This window comes from Haemorhous mexicanus, chromosome 8, assembly GCF_027477595.1.
Source record: "Haemorhous mexicanus isolate bHaeMex1 chromosome 8, bHaeMex1.pri, whole genome shotgun sequence".
Lineage (NCBI taxonomy): Eukaryota > Metazoa > Chordata > Aves > Passeriformes > Fringillidae > Haemorhous > Haemorhous mexicanus.
The window spans coordinates 21,139,681-21,162,284 of NC_082348.1; the positions used below are offsets into that span (position 1 = coordinate 21,139,681).

Here is a 22,604-nt window from a genome sequence, read left to right on the forward strand (position 1 = left end):
ATGTTCCTAGTGGCTCAAGACAGAAATACATTTTTGTATCAGTCTATAAGCATTCTACAGTGATACTTTTATTACAGTAGCCTGCACTTTGACTGAAAGCTACTTGCACAGGTAGCATGGCAGAAGTCTGAAGTGATGAGGACAGAACATGTTCCTACCTGATGTTTTCCATAGAAAAAGGCAGAGTCAATACTAGTGTTGTTACGTTCACCAACAATTAGTAAGATTCCTACCAGAACTGTTGGGACTCTGAAAGAACAAAATAGGAAGTACATAACATACTTATCATGCTCCTACTAATTCAGCAGGGAAGCATTTGAATTAACTTACCCCCATCCAGCTATGATGATAAACCCAATGGGAATCTTTACTGTTTCTCTCTTCTTCAACAGAAACAAAGAAAAAGACAGAAAACCTAAAAACCAAACAAACCCAAAAGAAAATGCCTTGTTTGTTATTAAAAAGGGAACTGGTAAGTACAGAGCCTAGAAACTCTATGGTATGACCTGCTCAATAGCTTAAGATATTCCTCTCAGACCTTTCAGTATTACAAAATAATTAGTCTGATTGTATTCTGAGAAAGTAAATCAGAAATACCCATTGCCTAAAAAATCATGTTAATAGTGAAACACTGAAAAACTTCCAGGACATTTTATATTAAATGTTCACTTCTAAATGCTAAGAAAGGTTCACAAGATTAAAAAAGATGCCATAAGAACATTTAAGATACAAGTAACTGATTTCTTTAGGTATTAACAGCAGTTTTCTATCCCAACACTCTTTAGCAACCAACAAATAGTGTTGTATTCGGATATAACATTTCTGTAAAAACTGACTAGTCCTTTGTAAAGTCAATGACAAATTTAACTAAAAAGTTTTGTGTATTTTTACATATCTAACTCTTTTGGAAGTATCTTCTGGAACTGCCTAGCCTACTCACACCTCAGTAGCTCAGCAACAATCTCATGTGGAAGCAAAGTTGGTATTTACATTAGGCCCCACCAATCTTGAGCTATGTACGTCAGCTAAACAAACACAACTCACTCCAGATAAACACCACAGGAAGTAAATCTGTAGATTCTGGACAAAAATATCTCGAATACCCAAAGTCTCTTTCCTTTTAATCGTATATGTAAGGCTCTCCAAGCTTCTTGTAGCATCTTTCAACTCTTTCTATTTCAATTCCTGCATTAATCTTATGCACACATATTGTTTTTAGAAACTACAATTTCCAGGGGAAAGATGTGCTAAAGCTACTTGGGTATTTCCCTTCATTCTGTATTTTCTATTTTCTCATTGCACCAGTTTTGAAATCTACTTAATGCTGAATAATTAAAATCTGAACTCTGCATTAATTAAAAAGCATCATTAAGACTTTGACTAGCTGAAGGGTAACCCCACATATTCACTGTATTTGAAGTTGTTTCTGCCTTGGAGTAGGCTCTTGTGTCTCTTGGGTTCTTGTCTCTTGTCACACACCAGCCAGGCTACTGCATCCAGAAAAGGCAAGCCACACCTGCCCAGGCAGAAGCTTCCAGCAGCAGCAGCAGTGCCTAACACTAAACCTCAGCACAACTCCTAGGTATCCCCATTTGTACAACCACAAACAAGTGAAAGGAACAAGTACTCTGAAGAATATAATTAATGTTATTTCAGGACATTAATCTCTCATTACAGTACCTGGGCTCTGCCTAGGAAAGTCATACCTGTCCATAGGTAGGTGCTGTAAAGTGAGCTGTAGAGGAATATAAACACAAGGATCTGGATGGTGATGTCTTTCTCTCTAACAGTGAAATTCCATGCCACCATTCCAATGCAAGCAATAAACTGGAAAGAAAAGTAAGATACCATCATTTAAAGTGGGAAAGCAGAATGACAAAAAAAAACCTGAACAGAGAGCTTGACACCTGCAGTAAGCTTTAAACCCCACCCCCAGATGCACTGGAGGGTGATTTTATGAACTGGATACTTCATTCAGCAGTAAAGTACTGCCACAGTAAATTCAGTATTACAGTTGTGTCACTTGACTATGCTACCTTATTTTCAGGTGGGGTTTTTTGACAACAAATATACAGCTCATATAAACTAGGAGTAAGGCAAATCAGGTAAACCCAACTTTATATACCTTATAGTAAGTAAATGGTGAAGTTTTTGGCAAGTACAAAACATTTACCCAAAATTATTTGCACATGAAACTGAGGTACACAGGTATTTGTTCAGCCAAGAATTACACCAGTTGTCACACAGTGATACTGCGTATATGATAATTTTAACACTGAAGGAATCTGAAAAGATAGGCTGAAGTACTGTGGAAACAGTAACAAAATAGTTCTGGTTTTTTAAGATGCAAGCTTTGATGGTACAGAATAGAAGTACCTGCAGATCCCATACATTACATTTTTAAATGTGACTCCATGATCAGATTAAAAAAAAAACAACTACAGAACACTTCAGAAAGCACTACCACACAGATGTTATACATGCACAAGCTGTTCCAGTTGTGCAGTTGACTTCAAGAGAATAAGGAACATGTACTCTATAGTTCTCTCTCAGATCAAATAAGAATTAAAATTAATCCAGAGCCACTTGGCTTTGGCCTTCCCTAGCCACCAGCCATACATTCCCACACATCCTTGCACCAGCACTTGCACCTGCTGATGTCTCTGCAAGAGCTTCAGGGACATAAACCAGTACAGGGATTATTTTTCTATTTAGCTCCTTGAATAGGGTTACTATAGAGTCAAACACAGGCTGCTGCTCCTGGTGTTGCCAACTTCAGATGAGCATAATTGAAACAGAAGTGCTCTCAACAGTATTGGGCAATAACTAAGAAAACATCTCAGAAGAAGCCACTCTCTGTTCTGATTGTTTATAGTTCTGTTTAGGAATCACAGTGCCCACATTAACTATCATTTTCTTCAAGGGTGTATTTCACAGCACTGAAATTGTTTAGACAAGTCACACATTAGATTCACCTGCCCTCCACAGTTTGCTATAAAGATCTCACTGTAAAAATCAAACTTCCAAAATTGTTAAAAACTTAAACCCTAAACCTCACACAACAGCATCCTCCTTACTACTGACCTGAGCAACAAGGAGATTTGCTGTAATCATATGAGGAATCTGTTTGTATTTCTTACTCAGAACAACAACAGTAAGAGACCAGGTCTGTAATATACAAGAAGAAAAAATTAATTTAAGAATAAAACAAAATCCAAAAGAACAAGATGAGTATTCTGGCAGATGATGGTGAAATTAAATACACAACAGATCTTAGCAACGTGACTGCTACAGTATGCTGCCAGCCCCTTTGCCTCAGCAGCTGTGGTCAGAAAAAGCATCTTGGTGTTCCCACGTTAATAAAGTATTTCCAGTAAAGACCAAGCACTTGCCTGGAGCATGCAGAAACCTGTTAGTTCCTCAGGACACAAATGACCATGGTGTAGCCTGGCAATTTAGAATTTAAAACCCACACCAACCTCCCCTGAATCGCCCAAAACTATCTGACCAGCGAGAGTTAGCATTCACTTCTGGCTTCCCTTCAGGCACAGTTTCAAGACAAGAGGACTTCAGTGAGACAACAACTTCAGAAAATTCCAACTCCTTTCAACATGGATGTTTTTATTTTTAAAAAGCAAATAAAATAATCATACTATCTGTACTTTCTATAAAACCAAAACAAAATTGACATTGGACTTCTGGATTATCAACTCAGTTAAGAAAATCATCTCTAGTAAAGAATTTGGTAAACATACATAAATTTTTCAGGTTAAACTATTTCATTAATTCTCATTAAGACTTCATTAAACAAATATGCACTGACATTTCTGGAGCTGAAGTTTGTACACAGCCTTCATTACTGTGATATCCAAGCACCTCACTTGGCTGATGTAACTAGTCTCTGTGGTGTAAGCTAGTACTTTAATTCCCCCACACCCTGTTATTAAAACAAGAAAACAAACCTAACAAAAAAACCTCTCAAGCTCTGCACTAAATGCTCTAATTCAGTCACTCATCTTTCCGTACAGCAGCTTTGCAGCAGACCCACTGCTTAATCAGGGTTTTGAACTCCTTCCTCATCCCTGTGCATGAGGAAGCACAGCTCCTGCAATGACTCAGGCGCTGCTTACGCCTTTGTGCCTCAGCCGGGCAGCACCCACCAGAGAGATGAGGCTGACGATGCTGATGTCAAAGCTGACGCTCTGCAGTGCAGCTGCCAGGGGGTTGGGGTCCATGGAAGGGATGGTCAGCAGCCATGCAGAAACATACATGATGGGGGCAGACACAAACGTGCTTATCACCATGCCTGAGGTAATCTGCCAAGAGTCAAACGGAAACAACCACAGAGTCAATCACACCTCAAGCTAAATAATCTGCTTTCAGGAATACAACTGACAAAATTGAATTCAACATATCTACACCTTTAACAAATAATGAGTTGTTTCTATTACAAATTATTTAGAATTTGAGCCAGAAAGGTTTATGCACAGAGCTAAACTGAAAATTTTAACAAGCTTCTGAAATAGCAGGAGTAGAGATCTTCCTACTGCAGATTTCTAGAGAGTTTTTTCATGGGTGTCAAATACACTAATGACTGCTGTCTAGAGGTAAATTTACACTGTCTCAATTTGCTTTCAGATATAAACATTCACACCATAAATAAGTAAAAAAAAACCACGCAGCTATGCAAATATTAACATGCACCAATTCATGAGAAGAAACAATATATATTTACAAGTGATTTCTAGTTTGGCTTCTCATTGTCTTTCTACTTTCTCAAATTTGCACAGAGTTGTTGCTCACTAGAGACTCTGCTTTAAAGAAATTTCCTAAGTTTGTAGAGTATAAAATTCTATCTTGCAAGATTTACTTTTATTATCCTTTTTTCTTTAAAAAAACAAATACATCTAAACAACTCCAAAATAGAAACCATTAAAAACAATGAAAATCAACAAAAGTCTGTTAATGTCACTTCAGGGGGAGAAACAATTCTAAAATTTCTATTTAAAGTCAAAAAGGTACCCTCTACTATGTACATACAAAAAAAAGTAAAATGTTTTCTATCACAAGATTCAACTGAAGAGCAGCACAATGAATCAGTTAAAGCTTAAGATCTTCCATAAATTTTCAGCTATGACACTATTCTTACTGAAGTCAGTAACCTAATTTCTTTTTTCCCTACAAAAACATCTCAAAGATCATTGAAAAACAAAACCAGACAAAAAACCACAACCCCAAAAAACAACAAAGATACAAGTTATTTATAGCTGAAGTTATCCTACCTCTTTCTACTAGAGCCACAAATAAAAAAATAATAATGAGGACTCTCAAGACACTTAAGACATCAGGAAAAATCCTGGGAGTACAAGTAATTCTAAGATATCTATACTTCAGAAAAGCAAATTGTTCAAGCCTACCTATTTATTTATTTAATCAAATAAGTTAAGCTCAAAGTTAGGACATATTTGGAAAAGTTTAACTACATACAATTCCTACTTCCATGTTAAATTGACTTGCAAATATTGCGACACCAGGTGCTGCTGGAAAAACTCCATAAAGAAATGCATAGTTTGATAAACTGGTGTGATTGACCACGTTGTCAGTTTTGTCCAAGAGCTCCACCATCTCTCTACACAGAAATGGCAACATGAGCCTGAAAGAAAAGGGAAAAAAGTAATTGAAAAAATATTACTCAATCTACAACAGACTCCTCTTTACCCAGAAAACAAATAAAAAGGAAATTTAAGGCTTGTTTGAATACTACTTACGTAAAGCAAAATACTGACATCACTTTGAATGATTGCTTTTTTTGTTATCAAAATATTTCCCAGCTGCTTAAAAAATCTTCCATCACAAATTACATTAAAATAAAAAAGGACAAACATGACAATTAACTCAGGTATAGAAGCAGCTTCCCTGATTGTGTAGACACATTCTTTGTACAAACTTCAAATTTAGAATGGCAAGACATTAAAAACCCTCTCATTTTACAACTGTTACAGCAATAGTAGCTGTAAGCAGTCAGCAGCTCTGAAATTCAGTGCACCTTTCTGCAAGCTGCCTGAAATATAATAAGGGCTCAAGCTTAAGTATCCCATGCCAAAAGTTTTGGCCAGCAAACCACTGGCATCAAGGCTATTTCAGCAATAGCCCGGATCTCACACAGACTCAATGTAAGCCTTACACAGGCTGACAGTAAAGCAAAGTGGTAACATTAAAACCCAGGGTTTTTCATGCTTTTCTCATTACAGAATTTGTCATTAAACTGGTTTACAGACTAGGTTTTTAGCTTTGCTGGTTAGCTGTACTTGATACTGAAATGCACCTTCAAATTTTACAATATAAACTTAAAAACCAAACATTCTGTTATGGTAATGGTAGTTGTGTAGGAAATAAAATATTTTATATTAAATAAATATTCCCTGAAATATATTCAAGGGAAAATTACAACAGTATAAGTTCTAAATAGAACTTGGCACTTATTCATGCTTAAAAGTCAAGCAGTTTTAGAGCATGAAGTGACCATTTTTACACTCTTCCAGTATAGTTGTTTCAAAGATTTAAAGTAAGGAAAACCAACTAATTTGGAGATGCATTGTTTAAGCCAAATAAAACACAAATACTAATCAAATATACTTAAACTCACAACTGTCTAACTATTTATTCAGTAAATTTTGATTTAAGCTACCAATTCCCCAAATACCCAGTTCATGACAGATGGCCTGTGGGCAGTCCATGAAGGCACAGCACCCCTGATTTTCTTTCTCTGCAGAGCCTGACAACAGGTTTTTAGTCTACTAAATTTCCTTGAAAAATTAACAGTTGTATTTTATCAAAGAGTTTGGGAAGCACTCACTCAAAATACTGGGAGTGAAATGTACTATTATCATCATGTTTTTGAGAGAAAAGCCATCTGACCAGGGTATTCAGAGCTTAAAACATCTAGAGAACAAAAGTATAAAAATCCATAAATGGAACTTACAGTTTAGCTGTGATGAGAAGGATCAGTGCAACAAACATACCCTTTGTCAGTTTTTTCGTTTGTCCCACCATAGTCAGTCCGAGGTAAAAAAGTGCAGAGCCAGAAAATGAACTGCCCAGTCCATCCAGGAAGTTTTCAAGGTATTCAGGAATTTTCTGGCCAAGAATAAAGTTTGAGGCAATTCCTATGAAGACCATGAATACAATTGGGTTCTGCAAAACTCGAAGGAGTGCTAGGCCCACTATTTTGATTTTGCTCTGTGACACAGTGCGATTATTCCTCCACTTCTGGATTTCACAGAAGATAAACCCCAGGGGGTTTAGCATCATAAGAGATATTGGAGCCACTAGGTAAATGTACTGGAGATACTCTGGGTAAGTGGTTTGATATAAAGCTTCAACTAGAAGACAGGAAACGAAGAGTTATGAGTGATAACACTTCAGCAGAAAAATACATTGAAATACTGAAATTAAATTTTGCTCTCTGAAAACTAAAGAAAATTATTTAAGTTTCCCCCAGAAGGAACTGAAGGAATCCATTTCATTAACAATCAATATAAGATAACACAGGAAGAGAAGTACGTGCTATGGTATTAGGCACCATTTATCTAAAGAACACAACAAAGACCAAAGATTAACTATCCAATGCTATTTAATCATCCTACAATTAGCCACCATTTACAGAAAAAAAAGAAAGAAAACAATGTAACTCTTCCATGTTTCCTTTGAGTCATCCCAAATGTGGGAAAAATTTTGGCTTTATTTCTGACTTGCTTTTCCCCCCCAGAAACATGACAGTTGTGGAGAATTAAATGCACATTTGCAGGATACAAGGGTATCCTAAGGGAGTCTCACTTCTTGGGGATTTAATCAGTTTTCAATGGGTAAGTCAGGTGTGATCTTTCTACATTGATTCAATACAACACAACAAAGTAACACCTGGGAAAAAAGTTTATGGCATAATTATTGATTCATTCTCTGGGACTACTTAGGACAAGAGTTACTGCCATAGTTATGGTCCCTCAAGGAACTCTAAATCATAAGCTTCTGCTTTCATTACTACTACATACTTCTGAGTCAAAGTAGAACTGCTTCTTATTTCAAGTTTGTACTAAAAGCACTGCCAAAACAATGAAAATACTTCAGAAACATATAAAAGATTCAATTCTAATGTGAATTTAAAAAAAACCCCAATGCTTTAAAAGTAGAATGTTCTCTTTTACCTGACTTACAATTGTTATATTTAATATTTTTGTTATTAGTAATTATCAATAATATGCTATAGTTATTAATAGTTTGTCAATTATACGTACATAGAGTTAATTCTATCATAATTATTACATACACTATGTATTAGTATATACTATGCAATTCATAATTATTAATAATAACATTATTAACCTCTTTGTGAAAAAGTTTTTCCTCGTGACTACATTTTTCAAATCCAAAAGAGTTTTACCTTTGTATTATTTAAGCCTGTGGAATGACAGGAACTTCCAAGTGCTAAATCAGCACTCACTTTGAACAGTCTCCTCTTTAGAGCAAATAAACTGATCTCAACTAGCTGATTTCTTACATATATAAAAAAAGGCACTAAAGGCATTTTTACTTTTACAGGCCATTATTACAGTACATGTAGAAGAACTACCTGTATAAAATCCTAAATAGACTGCTGAACAGAAGTACCAAGTTTGGGGTTAGTTACTGCATTGAACAAGCCACTTTTAAGCACTAAACACAACCTGGCAATCAAAGCCACTTTAAATATGCTGGACACTTTTTATGCAAATAGGTTTTTTCCTAAAACCTCAAACCTGACACTGATGTTTTATATTGCTTTATACAGAATGCCCATGTCACTCGAACACAACTCCACCCAAGTCATGTGTAATTAATGTCTGAGTGAAAAATTTTAAAAACCTTTACATTCTGGTAAAGTGAAGCTGCATACTTAAGACAATAAATTAAGGTCTATAAGTACTTTAAATCATGCATGATGTCACAATGCATTTAACTGAGCACAAAAAGTGGAGTTAGATTACTGAGTCAGTGGGTGGAAAAAAATAAGAAATCAGTCTTACAGGATCGTTAAGACAGTAAAAATAATCCACAACTTCTATCACTGATAAAAAGTTTTCTTTTTATTTAAATCACAATGCCTGCTTGCTGATGGTAACAAAAAACTGAAATCAAATATACTTTAATTTTAAAAAAAATCAATTCTCCATGTCCCAGCTGCTCAAAAGTACATATAAATCACACACTAGTTGTCCATGCTTAATACAATGAGTATGATGAAAGTCACAGTGACTGTCACCCACACAGCACCTCTGTGCTTTAACACGCAGCTCTAGAGAATACCTGAATCTGTTTGTCAGACTTGTATCATTATTATCCCGTAATTAAAAACCCCAAAGCTTTCTATCATAGTAATTCTGACTATATCAGGGGTGTCTAACAAACCTCTCTGCCAGATGGTTCTTTTTCATCCCAATATCACTTTTTAATCTAGAACTATCATAACCATGATAACAGAAAAATAGTGATAAGCTTCAAAATTTGACCCGCATTTTGATTTTGCTATATGCAGATCTTTTCAAACAGCAAAGAAGAGCATAGTAAAGAAATAATAAATAATAATAGTAATGCATTAAAGAAATTACATAGGATGAAGACTCAGGAATGATTAAGAGTTCAAAATGCCTTTTTAAATAGTGTTGGTTTAGTGCACAATTTGTCAATATTGATTTTTTTTCCTTTACAAATTTCCACTGCTACAGCATTTAAAATTTTTTTTTCATTAAAAGATCAAGCTTTGTTCAAAACACTACCTCAACCACATAAAAAACAGCAAGGCATTCTTTGTTGACCAGTCCTGCAAACACTTCAGAGAAGCTTAGGTAATATTTTACTTATAGCAAAAAGTTTGCACAGGTGACAGCATGAACCCAACACCAGTGAAAGTCTGGAGATGGGAGAAGGGAAAAGACAAGAGGAAATAAACCTCATCAGCCTACAATGTTTCTGTTGCACTAACTATTCCAGCAAAGCTCTAAATGGTGTAGATTTTGTCAATATCATACATAGAAAAAATATAAATCATATCTTATAAATCATTAAGTACCTGAAGAAATATGCAGTCCTACAAGAAAGTAAAAGTTAAAAGAATGTTTTAACCAGGATACAATGAAAATACATAGAGACACCCCCCCCCCCCCCCCAAAAAAAAAATATATATATAAAAGAGAAACTCTAACTGGCATCTAAAATGCATACCAACAAACAAAGATATAATTCTCACAGCCCCATTTGTGGCATACTTCTGATTTCTTCAAGAGGAATAAATCTCAGATGTAACTGAGGGAAACACAGTGTTTTCATCTAAAACAAAGTACGCAATTGCATTTGTCTAAATTTTATACATGTCAAGCAAATTTGAAGAGAATAAAAAAACCCTGAGGATTCTCCTGAACCTGCTGCCTTAGAATAAAGAGAAAGATATTGTTAACTTCTAAAGTAATCTAAAATATGTATCTACTTGTTACATATAATCCGGAATTGCATATTTGACGTTGCCTTTGTAATTGTATTTTCAATTCTGTAATCAAACATCTTGGTTTCTGTTTTGCTGGAACCAACTTGATCTCTTTTTTAGTTTTAACCTTTCCTAGATGATGAGTAGTCTCAAAGAGAACTTGAGAGGCACTTCAGAAATTATTTCAATCGCGTGGAGCTTCAACTCAGAAGTCAATTTCAAATTAGGGAAATATAAAAGCAAACATGTCTAGAACAGTGACAATTAATTTTAAAGAAGAAAACACACTCACCTATTGGATATCCCAGCGCAAAGTCATTGCTCTGTGTAGCAAAAATAGGGAACAAACCTGCTTTGCTAAATCGGTTCTCAGGACTGGCTACTAACAATGTTAAAACACAGACTAAAAAAAACACAGCAGCTTTGGCAACTAAAACACTGTACAGGAAGGACCAATTCACATTAGAAAAATTAAGTACCACCATGTTTTTGAACAGTAAAGCCGGGAGTGCAAAACGGGACACAAAATTTCCCAGTCCTTTGGCCTGAGTTGATGTGATAATGTTGGCTCTTCCAGCTATGTAGCCACAAAGAATTATTCCAAAGCATTCCAACAGGGCTGGGAAAAGCCTGCTTATTGACATAGAAGGGGGACCGCCGGTGGTATTGAGTCCAGCTTGTCCAGGCAAAGAAAGAGACATATTAGCTGTAGATGAGAGGTTCTTTGCAGTGAAGTCTGAATAGCTATCCATTTCCTCTGACCACCTCTTCCAAAAGAAGAGTGTGAAATGATCTCATCTGTAAAAGGAACAAAAGTACATTTATTAACTTTATTCCTTTACGTACAAGCTTATGTCCTCTTAAATTATTACAGGATGGACAACAGGAATAGCCCTTACAAGAACTGAGCACCAGGAAAGAAAGATAAATTTGATGAAGAATCAAAGCTTCTCCACTCTGGTATAAAAACATTTGGCAAGGTCCTCTTTACCTTCCAGAAAAATTTAGAGTTTAAATTATCATATCACCCTTGAAGTTTGTACCTTGCTTCGTGCAACTTTGACCTCTCCCAACATTTTTATATCACGTGCTAATGATAGACTTTTCAGTTAGCAAAGAATCCACAGATGACACAGCAGCCAGTGATCTAATTCACTGCACTAGAGCTGACCCATATTTCCACATACAATTCTTTAGGTCTGGAGCAGGGAAATTTAAGCATGTATGAAGCATTTATGTACAACAGAAGTATCTGCTGACCCCCATTCCTCACTTGTTAGCAGCAATTGCCTTTGAAAGGGCTGATTACGACAACACAGGTTCTGTATGCAAGCAGACACGTAAAGTCTGCAAATCAGATGAAGAGAGTGGACATCAAACACAAATATTCATTGGTCAATAGCAAGGTCCTGCCAGAAACACATATGGTTTTGGCAGTATAGCTCTGAAACCTGGGCAGTCCATCAAGTGACTGCACATAAATTTCTGACGTGACTAAATCCTGAAGTACTTTGTTTAGGAAGTTAAGATGACTTACCTCACTTTATAGGGATAGAAACTAAGGCAAAGGTGAACTGATTTCCCCTAAGCTATTTAATGTATCAGTGGTAAAGTAAAATTGCCAAGTCCCAAGCAATGCTTTGTACAGCACAATCTGTGCAAATTAGCAACTGGTTTAAGAGTCTTCCCAGCCTCTTTGTATCCTATCCACAGGAAACACAGAACACAGCAGCCAGGTAAATAAGCAAGTAAATCTAGTCAGTGCAAAGGTGAGGTCGTGTAAGGTCTGTTTCACACCCTGGCATCCAGCATATACATACTCACAAGCTTCAACTCTTTGACTCATGACTTTTATTTATGCCTGAGGCTTTTGGTAAGCACTTCTATGATGCTCTGGTAATTCATCTGGACTGAGCTGCTGCATCATCCAAATCTGTCCAGTAGCCCTGGCTATCCCTTCTCCCAAGGAAAATGAGTCTCACTCCTACTTGGGTAGGGCTTATTTCAAAGGCTGTACTTTCTTATATTATAGACGATGAATTAGCTTAGATTTATTTGGACCAGGAGCTCAATGTATTATTTGCTACAGAACAATGGGAACACTCGCAAGAAATGAAGCAAACAACAAACCATTTCTTCTACTAAAAACTCAACAATGTTGTTGGAATTTGCCAAATGTCCAAAAGAGGACCAGAGACAGATTTCCAACACTGAATTCTTGAAAGAAATCAGCAACATTCTACATTAGCTACAAGGTAAAAAACAGGTTTTCAGCGCAGCCCCATGTCAAATTCTCCAAGCTTACAGCACTGCATAGAGGTAAGGCTCCCAGCACTGCAATGTGTTCAACCTACTCACTGCTCTTTCAAGGGTTTTTTCTTCAGCAATAAGATACAGCTGAAACTTTTTTGACCAAATGCAACATTTGATCTGTAGTGGGAGTGTACTCCAGCCCTATCCATCCCTAAATTCTAGCATTTCTTCTTCTGTGCCTGCCTATTCAAGGCTAATAACAAGCCTCTCTTGCTTCTATATTAAAATCATTATTTCTCTTCACAAAATTGCTACAAAATACAGAAGTGCTCTTGTCCCCGTTTCATAATTCAGAACTTAAATGTGATTGACTTTTATGTTGTATCAGTGAATAGCACCTACTAAATCCTCTATCTTCCTCACTAGATCAAAACTGACATGGATACACACCCACACATCCCTAACCATCTTTTGTAAGAGAGACAGAGATACAGATAGATAGATAGATAGATAGATAGATAGATAGATAGATAGATAGACAGACAGACAGACAGACAGACAGATAGATAGATAGACAGACAGACAGATTCCTGCAGCCTTCCTTCAACTTCCTTACAAGGGACCCTATCAAGTCATACAGGGCTAATTTTTGGTAAACCACAAGAGTTTCAAAGGGAAGAACTCCACTACAGTAAAAGCTGCTACTGGCACTCCTCAGAGGGCTTTGAGAGTGAACAGTCTCTTCAGCTCGAGAGACATGCACATCCCAAACTCTTCACATTCAACACAGAGTATATACTGCCAAGCTGTGTTTTCCAGAAATGCAAGATTTTGCATTCTGCTTAACACAGTGAGTACATCTCAGCACTTTTTGCTCTATAGGATACAAACATTTATATAACTGTTGTGAGATTATGTAATGACTAATTGCAGATTTAATATACAGCCTTGTTACACCTCAGGCTTACCCCAAACTAGTGTCTCACAAGAGAGAAATTATTATCAATTCACAGTTCTTAATGAAATCAGAGGTAATGATCTCATGTAAACCCAAAACCTGATATATTCTACACAGAAATTAGTTTGTTCTTATAGTAGATGTAGCAAACTAACCAGACAAATGACACTAAAATAAGGAGATATAATACAGTTGCAAGGGAAAGCATTTAACTTTGACTCCATAGAACATACAATTTGTAGTTATCCCTTCGGGGATTGAGGATTGAGATTTGAATCCTTGAGAACTCAGCCACAGCTGCATTTTTGGGAACTGGAGGCCAATACAGACACAGCTTTTAGGAATAATGCTGCCTTATCTGCTGTCAACTGTGCCAAGCACAGCTGCTTGCAGCCAGACTGTCAGCTTGCAGGAGAGGAAGCCTTGTATGAAGACCAACAATAGACACAGAGCAAGTAACAAGTGCAGTTTAAACTTCCCATGAAACATTTCTCTTGTAGGTTGTCAATATTTGTAAAGTCTTAAAATCCACCAGACCAGAAACTTGAGTCTCCAGCAGCTGTGAGTTAAGCAACATCAGGTTCCTCTCCGAGTACAGAAAGAGAGAAATTGTCTCCTTCACCAAAGGAAGGGGAAAATCCCTTTCATCTTCTTTTTCCAGTGAAAGTCAAAGACAGCATGAGTCAATCAAAGAGATAACTCCAATGTACATCTCCCCTCCGGTCTCTCACTCTTAAGCTTCCATCTCAGGATAATATGGTGACTCTGGCAAGACTGTGCACATTGCTCATAAATTATATCCCACAGCATGACCTACTTCAATACAATGCAGAAACTCTCCTACTTTAACATATGGATGACACATTATTTTACTCAAGAAAATTAAAATGGAATTGGGGTAGGAAGAGTTACCTACCACTCGTAGCAGCTCTACTACCCTGCTCTCAGCTAAGTGTGTACTACATGCATTTTCATGTAGAAATTTGTGAAGTCAAAGAGGAAGCAACTTCAGGGAGATAAAATGATAAAAGTAAGTGGGAAGAAGTGATTACTGCAGTTCCTAATTTTGCAAGTTAACCACAATTTTTACTTTTCTCTTTACTGGGCTAAGAAAACAGAAAGAGATAGAGAACAATATTGCAACAGCCATTAGCACAAGAAATGTGCCACCTGTATCTGGAAACCTAGACAATGCCAGGTGTTTTTCACCATCACATTTCCTCTGCCATCCTTCTCCCGGGATGCCGTTCCAAGAAAGCCCCTGGCTGTGCAGCAGCCGCATGCCCGGGACACCTGGGGATGCTGAGGCCTGCCCTGAGCACACGACTGGCACAGCTCATAGCAACGCTTCAAGCTCCACAAAACTTGGGCAGTGCAGGAGCTCAGACAACACCAAATGAAGCAAGAGCTGCCAGCGGCGCTGAATGTCAACTCAGAAAATGAATGAAAAACATACCTCCCCTTAATTTACACTTAAGCTCACATTTGGGCTTGTCAACAAATAGATACATACTTCTGAAGTTAACAGCAAAACATTTTTCAAAAGGTAGAGAACATTTTCTTGCCAGCACCCTTAAAAAGCACCTCACTCGCACCACTTGCCAAATCGGGATGTAAAATCCTCTGACTTGCAGGCAAAGAGCCACAACAAAACCAACGCCTCACGCCTGCCCCTTCCCGGCCCATCACTGCTCTCTTCCCATGGTCACCCCAGCCAGGAGCACACAGCATTTCAGTCAAGGATAAAAGAACAGCAGCACTGCCCTGCGTGACAGCTGCCTCAGTAGAAAACAGCGCCAGGAGCCGGGGAAAGGAGCGGGCAGCTTACCTACTTAGCTTTCGGTAGGCGCCTCCGCACCGGGGTGCGTGCAGAGGGTTTGCGCTCTGCCAAACTGAGAACCCCTCTAAGGCCGAGGCCGCCGGTACCGAGGCCAGGGAGGGGAGGTCTGGCCCGCCCCGGCCCGCCCCGCCAGCCACAGCCCCGCTGCCGCAGCCGGCGGAGCGCCGCGGGCGGGCGGGCTCCGGGCGGACCCCGGGCAGGCCGGGGCTGCGCGGCGGCGCGGCCGGGGGAGGGAGCAGCCGCAAGATGGCGGCTCGGCGGCCGCCGCGCGGGGGGCGGCCCGGGAGCCGCGGGTCTCCGCCGCCGCCTCGGCCTCGGGGCTTTGCCCCGCGCTCGGGAGCCGCCTGCCCTGGAGTACCAGAGCGCAACGAGCCCCGGCCGCTCCCGGGGCGGCCCTCGTGGCTGCCGCCAGCAGCCCGCGGCCGGCGCTCAGCCCGCGGGCGGGAGGCCGGGCAGGGTCACCGCCGTTATCGGCCCGAGCCAGCGTCACCTGCAGCTCGGCGGGCCCGATAGCGGCAGCCTGTCCCTGAACCTCCTACTCCCCTTCCAACTTTCCCCGGCGGTCAGAGCGTTTAGAAAGAAAACCCCGTGTTTTCCACGTGCCGCCGGTTCCACAGATCAGACCAGTCAGGAATTTCCCCAGTAAAAACTAAAGACCGGTAATGACCGAAGATTGTCTTGCAGAAAACGAGGACGCAGCTTTCTCAAGGCTTTCCCTTTGTACTGCAACTGAGGGCACAGCAGTTCCAGCTGCCCTTTTCCTAAGAGCCAAGACAGATTCTGCTGCTGCAGAGACAGCAGGTGAGAATTCAGTGTCGCTTATTGTCCCCTCCTGATCAGACTCCAACCAGCTAGCCTTACTTGTTAAGTGGCGGCAATAGGTGACCCGCGGGGAGCGAGGCAGGATTCCCCACTGGTGCAACGTCGACCAGTCTGTGTGCTCAGTATCTTCCCATTCCAAACTTCCAGCAAAAGAACCTCAAAAATACTCAAAAAACTTGCAAGGAACTTCCAGGGAAAAAACCAACCAACCAAACCCCCAAACCTCTTTCAGGTAACGCCCAAAAAAGACCAAAACAGAATGGAGAATTATCGCAACCAAAAAAGATGTATGTGATTGACAATTTATGAAGCATTGTGTCAGATATGAATTTTTTCCATAGTCAGTTCTGTTCACAAGGTCTATTGTTGAAATGCTTACCAGAAATTTATATTATATAGCAGGAGCAGCATTATAACAGAAATAACACTTAAGGGGATTAATTGGAAGTCCAGTTAAGAAAATCCTGTAAAGAATGTAGACAGGGACAGAAACTTGTGGGGATAAACATGGCTGTTAGAAACTTTTAGAAGGTACTACATTGTTGGTATCATATGTCTGCTTTAAATTCCATTTAAAGATACTGATGCTTAAATTTTCTCTTTCGGTACTAGTAGTGTACACACTTACTAGAACCTCAGCTGGCACAAAGCAGCAATGTCAGTGCTTGACTCCTCACTGCCTCTCATTCCTGTCTACATCCTGTCCCAACTCTGGGCCAACACAGCCCAAGCAAAAGATCAGCAAGGGATTATTCCAAAGCTGTGCCAAGGTTTATTATGTATGTTTACAGCTGGAAGGTGGTGCAGCTTGTTGGGTAACACTCACCCACTGGTAACGTTAGGGTGAGACTTTGTTTTGATGCAAACACTAATAAAGAAGACTCTTTTGTTAATTTTTTCACTGTTGAAGTTTCTCTGTTTGGCTCCTGACAAAGAGCACTTTCAGACTGATTGGGATTTGGTTTTGGAAATACAATATAATAAGGCCTCTCTGATTTTTTGCCTTTCTGGCATTCATTCTTTCCTATAGAAATGACAACTTAGAAGGACATGCTTTGGGGAGTAGCAAGGGAGGAATACCAGACCATATGAAGAACTCTTGGTAAAAGTGTATGCCTTCCCTTCTCTTGAATGCATTTTTTTCCCCTTTGAAAAGATCATTAGTGATTTAGCATTTAATAAAGTATTTAAAATACAAGACTCCTTCAGCTGTTTGAAAAGAGCACACATTTGGCTGGATAGGCTGCTCATTGACTGCTATTGATATCCACCAACCAGCAGCCTGATTTCCCAAGGGATCAGCAGTAACAGGACAGAGCTCTGGCATACACAGCGTGCTAAATCAGGCAAGCACACTTGACCTGAGTCTTGTGTCATCTTTTGGGGAACACAAACAAATTGAAAGTGTAATACTTAAAAAAAAGTAAATAGTAAAGAACCTAAAAACCTTGAAGAAGTAAAATACTTGAAAGTGTGAAGATGTACTATCAAAGGCATGTGAAAAAATACAGTAAAATTATTATATCTGCTGTCTAAAGAAATGAAGCAAAAGTATATAAATAGGACTTAATATAGCATATTTCCTCTTGCAGATTTTAATCTTTTTGAGCATATTATAAGCAGCCTAGCAATTATCTCTCATTGACATGCAGCCTCTTGTAAGATGAAGAGAGAGCACTAGGGTCTTATCCCTTGCCCTGTTAAGAAACATGAAATCATTATTAACCAGACTGTGCCACCAGAACAGCACTGGGAATAACTCAAGCACCAGATTAGAGGACCAGTTCTCCACTTGGCTGGGAAATGTTAGGAGCATGGTTTTCTGGCTTTTTTCCAGCCTGGATAATTAGCAATGATAACTTAATGTTGAAGCTAAGAAATCTTTCTAAGGCAGTATTCAACATACAGGATACTCCTGACCATATCCAAAGACCACACAAAGTCCTGCTTCCCAGAACAGCAAAGGACAGTATTTTCTCACTGTTTGACACCTCCTCTCTGCTCCCTCAACACTCAACCAAACCTCCATAGGCGCTTTCTTTGAGCCACATTTTCTCTGCCCTTGAACATCCCCTTGTGTTCCACGGAGCATCTTTCTGTTCCAACATCCTGCCCTTATTGTAGAGTTTATTTTATTTTTCCTTGTAAGATCTCTGAAAACTAAGGGTGACAGCCATGGACATCAATTCTCATGGAGTTTCACCCAACCCACAGAAGAATCAAAAAGCCCCCATGCATTAATTAAACCCCAAACATAACTATACCCACAGCTATAACAGTGCAAATAATGCATGGGAAAGGGAAGTTTTTTGTGTACAACCTCCTGGGAGGACAGGTTTATAGAGGCCATCAGCTCTTGATCACAGCTACCCTCTGCCACTGGCAGCTCAGCTCTGGCAGTTGAACTGTGGATCACAGAAAACAGTTACTGCCACTGCAAAGCCAAGCTTTCCAAAAGCCACTAAACAAACACAAACTGGAAGTTGTCCTCAACATTTTAATTCAATCCTCTGGAGCATTCCCTTTACATGACATAACATGGTATAATCATTAACTACTCTCCCCCTTGATTTTTGTTGTTTTTCACCCAAACTGGATGTTTCCATCCACTTATGTGCCACCAAAGTAACCAATAGATGATATGGGAGACAATTTCTGCTTTTTGATCGGGGCAGCAGCTTAGCCAATGAAAAGCAGCTGGAGCAAGCATTACATGAGTTGTCCTGTGGCTTTCATCACACTCATTTCCCTGCAACAATTACACCCACGCAGGCTGGGCCCACACAGGAACTGCGAGAGGTTCACTCTCTCAGGGAGAGCAGCTTTCAGACAATGTCCCTTTCAAGAACTGGCAGCGACCACATAAAAACATTTTACAAAGGCATACAACTGAGCCAGTTTGGAAAGGTTTCCTGGGAAGTCACAAATGCATCTTTGTACTCGGTGTGAAGGCTACTCCACTGGTAAACATAGCAAGGTGTGAAGGCTACTTCACTGGTAAACTCAAGCACTTGTTGCAAAACCTGAAATGATGGGGTATTCTCAAGAATTTACTGTAAGCAAGTACATTTCTCCACTTTGTTTCTGAAAATACTAAAATTGGATTTTAATATTTTTTTTCTAGAAAATTAGAATGGAAGTTGTAGTCAAATCGTTAGGGTGTGGTGATAACTGAGACAACCTTGCCTTACAGTAGCAAGTGTCAGGTGAGCTTCAAAACAGCATTATTTTATTGATTAAAAATGTGGAAATTTTCTCTGAATTACCTCTCAGTAGGGTATTAGAAAAACATACCTTTTCCAAGAATAGACAAAAAAAAAAAGAATACAGAATATGAGAAGACAAGAAGAATGTCAGTAAATGCATCAGGATGAAATCTGTCTGGAAATTTACAGACAGCTGCGCACCTTGTTTTCAACAGCATGGAAAAATCCAAGTATCTTACCAACACAGTAATTGCAGCAATGGATAGAGACATTAGCACTTCTTGGGTAATCTCCTTATCAATCACAGGAAAAATACTTCCTCAATGCTCCTTGGTTATTGACAATGAGCCACACATTATATGAATATTGGATTTACACCTACAGACAATGTGGCTTTGTAACTCCAGTACTCCTTTTCATACTGCTCATTGCTTAACAAGTAAATGGATTATATAATGCACAGGGCAGGGACCCGTGCTCGACCTCTGTTAAATTTTCTTAGCTGACTCCATCCAAAAATGCATGTCTAACTTTGGTTATCTAAAACTGTAGTTCAGGGTTCAGAAAGTTGGTTGGTTTGTGATGTCTGCTCTCCTGCAGTTGTGTGTAGGTGTGCAGGAAGGACATGAAATGCTTATCAATACCTAGATATGTCTGGTCACTTACACTGACTCACATGGTTACTGGCAAATAAACTATGGTGTACAATACACAGATAGTTGATGAGGCAGTTAAGCAACAAGGGAAACCTGAGGAAAATTAATCTGTAAACAGGAAATAGGCCCCTGCATTGTGTCCCTGGAGGGTGGTGTCACACAAAAAGCATTTGTCCCATGAAAGAATTTCTAAAACTTCTGAGGCTTAGACAGAAAAATCCAACACCTGAGAGAAATTCTGAGTGTCCTTAAAGCAATATAACACAGAGATCAGGAGAATGCCACATGTTACTCATAAGCTTGAAGCTTGTTAACACAGAAATGATGAGGGATTCATTGGATGTTTACATTCACCTCAGTTACCTTGGAACACTTTTGTAAAAGATCTTCCTTCTTAAGAAAGCAATTTATCAGCTCATCTATAATTTCGCAGTTGTCCACCTCATTATCTGCGTTGGTTACGGGAACTTAATTGGTATTTTTCACATAGCATCTTTTGTAAGACACCCTGTATGTCCAAGCTGGTTTTGAAACCATGTTTACTGTACTCCAGTCATTCACTTCCACTTTGTTCTGTGGCTGAGACAATTCCACAGAATTGAAGGTACAATTATCGCCTTCAAAATACTGTATCTGCCAAAAGAAAATACGTGTAGCTGGTACAGACAAATTGCAGAAAGTCAAACTAAGACTTTAGCAATAATTATGTATGTTCAGGTGTGTTGAAATAGACTGCTCTAGAAATTAAGCCCAGTAAATATTGTGCATGGTGAAATTCACCTCTCTAAAGCAAAAAATAAAGAAAAGTTCAAATGAAATTACATGGAATTAAATAGAGTTCAGAATACCCCATGTGATTTTAACACTAGAAGTTTTTTTTTCTGGAACTGCTTTCAGGGGAGCCAAAACTAAATTGACGAGACCTCCTAAACATAAAAATTCCATCCTTCATGCTAGGGCATCAACATTTTACTTGGCTCAGCAAGAAGGAGGTGTGCTAAACTCAAATGCAAGCACTCAAAAATTAGTTACATAGCTAACCAGACCAACTGGAGGAAAAAAGCCAAAGAAAAAGTCAAAGAAAAAAATCACTATTTAAACTTACAGATTACAAATGCTTTAACTGGAAAATCATTATCAAGTTTTTCCCCTTGGCCTCATATTATGGTTAGAACTGTATCTACTATATGTCGACACTTAAAATATTAAGTACTTTTATAATATTTAAATGATAGTATTTTCACATGCTAACAGACTAACAGTATGTGGTGAAATTATTAAGAACTGGGCATAAGAGTTACAGCTCTTCCTCAACCTAAGTAAACCTTTTCACCCATTTTGGCTTAGGCAGCTTATTACTTACATGTTCTCAGTACTCTGAGTGCTCAGTCCCTGGAAGACTACTCGAATTTGGCCTGAATCCTTAAAAACCTCCAAAACCCCAACCAAAAAAACTGAATAAAACCAGGAGAGCTATTAGTGCTACACACAAGTTAGCAGATGCTGCTAAGGAAAACCATTAAACCATTTTGCTCAGGAAAACCATTTAAAAGCAAGCTGCAGTGCTTAAATAAGCTGCTTCTGGTGTGTGACCTGCTGCAGCTGTTGCTTATTCAGAAAGAAACTGATTAGTAAAGAAATCCCACTAAATACACCACTCCCCCCCCCCAATCCTAAAAAACCCAGCAAACCTATCCATACAACCCACAAAACCGATTTTGGTACCACAAATTAAAAGCTTTGGAAATATTTTCAGAATGTGACCCACATCTCCATGAAGTCTCTCCATAAGTTTCCATTCGTGGTCACACCATATCCCACCATTTTGCAAACCACTATTTATTACTTACACAAATACAGCTTAAATGTTGTCCATCAAATGCAAAGATTGAAGTGTATTGCTGCTTGTGATAGAAATCCAACAGTTTCTTGTTTATGTATTTCATATTCATTTTACCACTACTACCCCACTAAATCCTTCCTGCTACTCATGTCTCAGAACCGTATTAACATGCCCTTTTCTTCCCGCGTTCTCCAGCAGAAAGCTACTGTACCTTCTCCTCATTACGTTCAGCAGTTTGTCACTACATTTAAATTAATGGCCAACAACAATACAAAGAACTTCCTTTCTTAGCTACTTGAGTAAGGACCGATTTTAAGATTGCAATATTGACCGAGTAGCTTCCTTACAGCTCTCTGTTACTTCCACTTGGCATTTTCAATTTAAAAAGGTATTTTGTTTTAATTCTTCGCTCCTTCTCTAGCTGCAGTTAAACATTATTAGCTAAAAACTTGGTATTTTTTTTTTAGGTCTAATAGCGTGCTGCTTTCTGTTGAACTGCAATGGAGTAGT

General features: G+C 38.9%; 1 protein-coding gene across 7 annotated transcripts in view; it reads right to left on the reverse strand.

The window, feature by feature from the left end:
- The window catches only part of GPR155 (G protein-coupled receptor 155), a 34,876-nt gene that overhangs the window by 11,182 nt on the left and 1,090 nt on the right, over nucleotides 1-22,604 (reverse strand). For 2 of the 7 annotated variants that reach the window (XM_059853134.1, XM_059853139.1), the window contains exons 1-9: nucleotides 15,556-15,714; nucleotides 10,809-11,314; nucleotides 6,983-7,382; nucleotides 5,488-5,653; nucleotides 4,161-4,316; nucleotides 3,085-3,168; nucleotides 1,707-1,827; nucleotides 331-415; nucleotides 159-249 (exon numbers count right to left, since the gene is read on the reverse strand). In XM_059853134.1, coding sequence (XP_059709117.1) covers nucleotides 159-249; nucleotides 331-415; nucleotides 1,707-1,827; nucleotides 3,085-3,168; nucleotides 4,161-4,316; nucleotides 5,488-5,653; nucleotides 6,983-7,382; nucleotides 10,809-11,268 — 1,563 coding nt within the window. In that variant the 5' untranslated portion in view covers nucleotides 11,269-11,314; nucleotides 15,556-15,714. Of the gene's footprint in view, nucleotides 1-158; nucleotides 250-330; nucleotides 416-1,706; nucleotides 1,828-3,084; nucleotides 3,169-4,160; nucleotides 4,317-5,487; nucleotides 5,654-6,982; nucleotides 7,383-10,808; nucleotides 11,315-15,555; nucleotides 15,715-22,101; nucleotides 22,259-22,604 lie in introns of those variants that run through there. The other 5 variants (XM_059853135.1, XM_059853140.1, XM_059853136.1 and 2 more) reach the window with 5 other exon arrangements.